The sequence below is a fragment of the Ixodes scapularis genome, unplaced genomic scaffold (assembly GCF_016920785.2).
Source record: "Ixodes scapularis isolate PalLabHiFi unplaced genomic scaffold, ASM1692078v2 PGA_scaffold7__128_contigs__length_106722199, whole genome shotgun sequence".
Lineage (NCBI taxonomy): Eukaryota > Metazoa > Arthropoda > Arachnida > Ixodida > Ixodidae > Ixodes > Ixodes scapularis.
The window spans coordinates 65,410,147-65,417,718 of NW_024609882.1; the positions used below are offsets into that span (position 1 = coordinate 65,410,147).

The following is a 7,572-nucleotide window of genomic DNA, read 5'->3' on the forward strand; positions in this document are numbered from 1 at the left end:
TCGAATTGATGGGAGCACTATTGGGAAAAATACTTGATGTATTCTTGCGAACAAACGTATTTGACACTGGCATCGAAGTATGGCACTGGACGGACTCCATGATAACGCTGGGTTGGATCAGGGGATCTTCAACAGATTGGAAACCATTCGTATGCAACCGGGTAACGGAAATCCAAGCCAATAGTGATCCCTCCAGCTGGCACCACTGTCCTGGTAGCATGAATCCAGCTGACTTGATGACAAGAGGAAAGACCGGGAGGCAGCTCAGTGTTCAAGATAAATGGTGGTTTGGTCCAGATTGGCTTAGGCGTGACCTGGTAGACTGGCCTCCTGCGGCGTCTCCAGCCAATGGTCTGCCCAGCGATATCGAAGCGGAAAGACGACATAAAGTGAATGTCTTGCTCATCGATGCAAGTGTGCCTAACCCGCCTCTGACTTCGAAAAAATTTGGAAGCTACACGAGGATGCTGCGGATTGGGTTCTGCACTTCGTCCAAAATTGTCGACTACCGAGAGGGTCAACGAAGCTCTCCTTCTCGGCAGCGGAAATTCGAGACGCTTAGCACATGTGGATCAGACGTGCTAAGCATGAATGCTTTGACGCTGATATTCGTGCCCTCTCCCGAAGTGAAAAAATCTCGGCGAGATTAAAGATAAAGCATCTACAACCTTTCATTCACGAGGCTAGCGTTATGCGGATCCGTGGCCGAATACAGCACGCCTTACTTGCGGAGGATGCTAGGCATCCCATTATTCTACCAAAGGTCGTCAACTGAGTAAGCTAGTAGCCGCCTCAGCCCATCAGCGCACCTTGCATGGAGGCGTTCAGGCGACGATGACGGAGTTACGTGAGAGGTTTTGGCTGCTCAGCGCCCGGAGAACGGTAAAGGCGGTGATCGGCCAGTGTCGAGTATGCCGACACTTTTCTGCACAGCCAGCCAGTGCACCAGTCGCACCGCTACCGCGGGACAGAGTCCACGAGGGTCATCCCTTCCAAGTCGTAGGAGTCGATTTTGCGGGACATTTTTTCGTCAAGATCGACGGTGACGACGTAAAGGCGTTCATTGTCATTTTCACTTGCGCAACCACTCGAGCTGTACACCCAGAGCTCGTCTCTTCCGTAGCCACGACACCCTGGCTTCTGGCCCTTCGACGCTCTGTAGCTCGTAAAGGAATGCCGAGCACGATTTACAGTAATAATGCTCTTACGTTCAAGAGGGCTGTGAAAGACCTGAGGGTTGTGTGGGAAACGATGCGCAACCAAGTGTTGCAGGATTACTACAGCTCGCAGCTAATCACGTGGAAGTTCATCATGGAGAGAACGGCATGGTGGGGCGGTTGGTGCGAGCGACTGGTGCGTTCGGTAAAGGTCTGCCTCCGAAAGGTACTTGGACGACAGAGCCCATCGTTCGAGGAGCTCACGACTATCTTGGTTGACGTTGAGGCTACAGTAAACTCGCTGCTTTTGATATACCTCCACGCAGATCCTGGCGAGCCAGGAGCCTTGACGCCTGCACATTTGCTCATCGGGAGAAGACTAACCACACTGGCCGAGGTCGAACCACCCAAGGCGTCGTCTAAGGAAACCCTTTCCCGCCGCTGGAAGTATCGGCAGCGCCTCATGGACCAATTCTGGAATCGTTGGAAGCAAGAATATATCCAAGAGCTTTGTTCAGCACATCTCGCCAGACCCGCTGTCGAGAATTTTTTTTTTTTTCGAGCTCGGGAAATTTTAGGTACCCACGCGCTTACAAAAGGAGCTTCGCATGGCTGCTTGAGGCAGTTGTCCTTTCGTCACCGTAAAACGTAAAGGGTCTTTGTTACTTTATGTTTCTCGGCACACGGCACAAGTTTGCCGCCTTACACACTGATTTAAAGTTTTATTAATAAGTATGTTTTTATTCATGACAATACTTACATGAATTTTGATAATTTAATCTTCTGATATTTCAAACTAAAGGGTGTGGCTTCCTGGAGTTTGAGTAGTAGTTAGTGGTGAGGGTAGCAGAAAGCCGGAAATGTTGGCCACTCCTTTAGTGGGGGCGAGTTAGTTCCGGGGAAGGGAAGGGGATAAAAGGGGAGATCAGAAAAAGATAAAGAAAGAAGAGATGTAAAGAAAAAGAACGGATTGAAAAGAGAAGTGAAGTAAATGGGATGAAAAGGAATCAGAAAAAAAAGGAAGAATAAAAAAAAAGGAACAATTGGTCAGCAGTTTATTTTTGTGTGTATTTTCCGGAATGCTTTATTCAGACCGGGCACTTTTTTTTCGATATGCTGGTCAGATTTAAGTTGCACTGGTTTTGAATGCTCATAAAATGTTAATATTTTGCATAGCCTAAATGTAGCAAGCGTTTAAAACAAATACGACCTAGTGCATCAGATACGCAGAGAACACATTATCAGCAGATGCAGCGTTTATTGAACATATCTGAGGTGTTTCTTGCATACATACAACACTGTGAGGATGTACACCATTCTTATATAAAAATAAGCTTCCCACCAGTGAAATTTCTCAAGTTGGACAGCCTTGTTGTCAGTCAGGCACCTTAAAGAGAACCCTGCCAAAGTTTCCATAGACACTCTTATAAAGTTGTTTCATCCGTACAATAACGAATTCAAGGTGTATATATAGAAACTTCCGAAAATGCCAACATTATGTGAAGAAACTGCATTTCAAAGTTTACGCCCTTGAAACCCCACTCTCGGTAGCTCCTTTACCGGCAACAATGACAAGAACTATACAAAGACCACTGAGGTCAATAGGGGCACACAACCACTCTCTCCTTTTTCTTCCTCTTTCTCCCCTTCCCTTTCCTAAATCTTTCAACTCAATAAAGTTTTTCAACGACAACAACATAACGTAAGACATGGTGTCTGAGATACGCCATGGACGGCATTGTTGGTAGTTGGACTTGTTTGTGCTCACTCTTTTATCTAGTCTGTTAATTGACAGTTATTTACAGTGCATGATAGGAACAATTTGTGCTGTAGAGATAAAAACATGTACAGTCGCCCAGTTTTTTTAATAATATCATGCGAGCGTCGACCGCCGGGACGTCCAGCGCTGTGCCGCGGAGAAATGCGGCGTCACGGGAGAGATTAGGCGCGTGTGCACAAAGCTCTCTCCGGTGCGAGCGTCGTCTGTTAGGCTATTCTGTTTACCGCACAGAGCCCCCGTTCCTTATCTGTTGGCATAGCTGACTGCTTTTAAGCAAAGATCTGAACACCGCTTGCTTGCGTGATACCGTGATACTGCTCAGGCATGAAAGACTCCGCAAGGTATATGTACAGATGGTAGCGAAACTTGGGCCAAAACACGGTACAAAACAAACTGCCAGCGACATCAACCAGGAGGGTCACGTGGTTACGGTGCGTTTGAAGCGCGACTAGGAGACATTATGGCAAACTATATACAAATAAAATAACTTTAATTTTAATTATACTAAATTGTATTTTAAATTGTGTATGTTGTTATTTGTGGTCTTAAGTAAGGTTTATCGCGCTCGAGAAAGCTGAAATAGCTTTTATTACTACTAATATTTTAACTTGCTCTTAGCGCCCTCTGTACTGCACAAGCAACAAGGCTGACTTTTAATAGCGATAAATTGCGGAGGCATCGTGCTGCGCGAAGAGGCAGGTTCTTGTTGTCCGTCTGCTTGCTTCTTTTAGGTCTCCACGTGCTTTTTGAATCGTTGTACCGTCACTTCAAATAGTTTGAAAAGTTTCGTTCGCTCAGCGTGATTACGCAATTTACGTGCGCAGGAGCGTAATATCAGCGTGATATAGGAACAGTCACCTTCGTGCGGTTGGACGCTGCTGCGTCCGACGGGCTCAACGTCCTTCGTGACAATGAGCTCAACACGTTATGCAACGAGGCGTTGCTCCGTGGAAGAATGCCTAAGTGACAACCGCACGGCTGGCGTCTCGCTGCACCGGTTTCCTGTCGACACTTGAAGGTGAGATTTTGTTCCTGTCAGTGAGGTGCCTGCTGTGTTGTGTTAAGTGATGCCATGCCCCCCTCGTAAAATGTTCTCTTAACTGTTGGTAGTTTTCGCTGACTTTGCAGCGTTGTTTGCGATCATTACGAAAGCGCCCGGGATATTTGAATTTACCTGAACCGGTTTTCCCCTCAGGAGTATGGGGTCATACTCATCGACGCTCTAATCAAGGATGCAACACGATATAGATACATTTAAAAGCCTCTGCACTAAAGGCTCATGTTTATCTTTTTTGTGGTTCATACAGAGAGTTTCGCTCACTAATCTGTAAATGTCCTCACTCCGATTTCCTTTGGTGTGTGCACATATTGGCTACATTTGCTCTTTGCAAGTACGCAAGACACTTAGATAGCACTGCGCTTTATCCGCAGGCGGGAAGCACGGGTTCGGTTCTCCAACAACCGGGGCCTACAGGGGAAGACTCCATGGCAGCTACGAAACATGGTTGTTCGCTCTTTACATTTCAAGGAGTTGCTTTTTACATTTCAAGGAGTCACAGAACACAAGGCCGGATGGCAGCCAGCTACAAACTGGAGTCAGTTGAAAATCCACCATTTATTTGTGCTTCACATTATTATATTTAAAGTAATGTATACAAAATGTTCATAAAGTTTCACAGACGAACCACCAAAACACCTGAATGGATTTCACTGAATAGCAACGCAATAATCTTTTCGCAAAGCCTCATGTAAGGCAGCATTTTTTATAGCTAGCTAGAAACTGCCTGGGCCATACGGGCATGATGCTAACCTTATTTAAATTTGATTCGCATGTATGTAGTAAGTTATCAAACTTTTCACTGCACCTGGTTTTAAAAAAAATTGTGCAACTTGACAAGGAATGCAAGTTCTTATTGGCCACCATTTATATATATATAAACATTTTTAGAGTTTACTGATCTGGGTGATTTTTCACCTTGCAGCATTAAGCAAGGCCCGCAGCATTGACAAGAGAAAGATGGACGCACTGAGGGCCAAGGTACGACAGGTCCGAGAACAAAACAAGAGGCTGCAAAGAATGCTGCAACGACAGCGCCAGAGGAAGACCGTTGCTGAAGTTGTTGGGAGTGTCCGCATTCATGTTTCTCCAGCTGTCGCTGCACTCGTTGAGGCCCAGCTTAGGATGAGGGATGTGAGCCGGTTTGGTCGACAATGGTGCGGCCAGAACAAGGCTTTGGCTTTGGGCCTCTACTTTCATAGCCCAAAAGGCTGTAAGTATTGTAGGCGACTGCTTAGGTTGCCATCAGTCTGATCACTGCAGCTGTGGCTTCAGCGTGTTCCACTGAGACTTAGATTTTACCCCGAAATTTTCGAGCTGGTAAAGAAGCGAGCGACTTCTTTTTCACGAGCCGATCCAGCCTGCAGCATAGTGTTTGATGATATGCATATTAAAAAAAAGCTCTCATACAACCCCTCATCTGACAGGTTTGAAGGACTTGAAGAGCATTGTAATGGTGTGCAAGGTGCGAACCTATCAAGCAAGGCTCTCGTGTTTATGGCAAAAGGAATTCCAACACCATGGAAGCAGCCACTTGGCTAGTTTTTCGCTCATAAAGGCACACCTACGAATGTCCTACAAGATCTCCTTTTCCAGTGCTACTGCCTCCTTGTGGATGCTGGCCTGGAGCCAGTAGCTGTGGTATGTGATCAGGGGAGCCAGAACGTCTCCCTTTTTTCAAGCCTTATAACCCCCGAGAAGCCTTACAGAGATGTCAACTGCAAACCTCTTTTTTTTTCTTTTTGATGCTCCGCACCCGCTGAAGGGACTCAGAAACATGCTATTTAACTATGACTTCAAGGCTTGTGATCATGTAGTAAAAAGCTCGTACATAAAGGAAGCTTATGAAAAGGACCGGAAACTTGAGATCCATTTGATGCCCCAGCTGAACGCAAAGCACTTTGATTTGACGTTCTGCTCAAAGATGTCGGTGAAACTAGCGGCCCAAGTTTTTAGCAACCATTGTGCTGCTGCAATGTATGCCTTCGTAACGTTCCAGCTATTGCCAGCTGCAGCTATCCACACAGCGAGATTCGTTGAAAGAATCGACCGTCTCTTTGACAGCCTAAATAGCCCCCACAAATCGGCCAAAACGCCCTTCGCCTCTGCGATGCATAATGGCTCTGTCCATGAAGAGTTTTTGAAAGGGCGCATTGAAGTTTTTGAAACCCTGCAAGTACTCGGATGTAGACAGCAGCCAAACTGCATTCGTGGCTTTTGCTTAACAATGAGGTCTCTGATGATGCTCTCCAATGACCTCACAGTTAATTTTGGTTTCACCTATATTTTAACCCGCCAGTTAAACCAGGATACGCTTGAAAACACCTTTGCTATTATACGTTCGAAATCTGGAGCAAACGCAAACTCTACTTCTCGTCAGTTTCAGGCAGCGTTCAGACATCTTTTGGTATGCAACTTGTTCAAGCTGACTGAAAAATCAAACTGTGCTGAGGACATGATGTCCCTCCTTGCTACTCTTCCAGTAGGCCCATCGGCACCCTCTGGTTCTCTACCCTTGGGAAGCTCAATTTTCCTTAGCGCAGCAGACGATTCGCCCTTAAACTACCCTTCGGCCATGGTAGCGAACAACATGGTTTATTTTGCTGGGTGGCTTGCGACAAGATTTTTGAAGGGTCATTCTTGTGTCGGGACATCTCAGAGATGTGAGTTGAAGAAAGAGAATGCATGTTTTTCTGAAGGAAACCAAGTGTTACTGTACTTGAGTGTAAAAGGCACTGCTGACTCGGACTTTGGAAACCTGTCAGTTCCCTCCCCTTCTTTCTCATCATTCGTTGAGGCATGTGAGCGTGTTTTCGAGGCGAGGATGAACAACCTCATTTCAAAGGAGGGCATAGGGAGCACTCTTTGTGTACTTTTTCATCATGAGGTCCAAAAGTCTCTTGTTGTGTGTAACAACAATGTGTTTGACGACTTGTTTTCTCTGTTTGCAAAAGTCAGGCTACACTGGTTTGCACGAAAAAAAAACAAACACTGAACTTGTTGATATATCAGCAAGGTGTAAAACTAGGCAGCACGTGCAAAGGCACGTGCTGCCTAGTTCTAGTTCGTGCCCTTGAGACTACACAGCGTACATTTTAAAAGTAGTATATGTGCTTTCCTAGCCTTTCGTATGGTATAAAAGACTATTTTCGGTTGCTCGATATTTTGCAAGGTGTCTCGAAAAAATCTGGCGGGCGCACAATTTCGCGATCTAGAACAATATTTATTCCTTTCATATCCTTGGACTGAGTCATTTTTCGCGATGTTTATCAAATTGTGAAACTATTAAAAATTAGGTCATCGCGAAAGTCAATGTGCTTACTGTGCTTTGGGTTACTAACTGCTCATGCCGTTTTGTCACTGAATCAAACCTGTGGTTTTAGAATCCGACGAAACACTGGCCTATAACCCGCAGCGTACTGGAGGGCACCCAAATTATTTACGCGTACAAGGGAGGTTACAGAGTACACAGCACTATCATACTCAAGTTAGAAAGTTTTTTGGATTATGGTAGATTGCCAAAGAACGGCAAAATCGGCTGCTATTTTTGTTGAACACAGCTTTCCTCTAAACACTTT

At 45.6% G+C, this 7,572-nt stretch overlaps 1 protein-coding gene across 1 annotated transcript; it reads left to right on the forward strand.

Moving 5' to 3' along the window:
• Positions 1–5,771: 5,771 nt before the first annotated feature.
• Positions 5,772–6,989, forward strand: LOC115308488. The gene has a single exon (XM_029966423.3). The coding sequence runs from the start codon at positions 5,772–5,774 to the stop codon at positions 6,987–6,989; it is 1,218 nt and encodes a 405-aa protein (XP_029822283.3).
• Positions 6,990–7,572: the final 583 nt, after the last annotated feature.

What these genes read in the sequence shown, in the direction of transcription:
- LOC115308488 (XM_029966423.3), top strand. Translation starts at nt 5,772, where the DNA reads ATGCTATTTAACTATGACTTCAAGGCTTGTGATCATGTAGTAAAAAGC.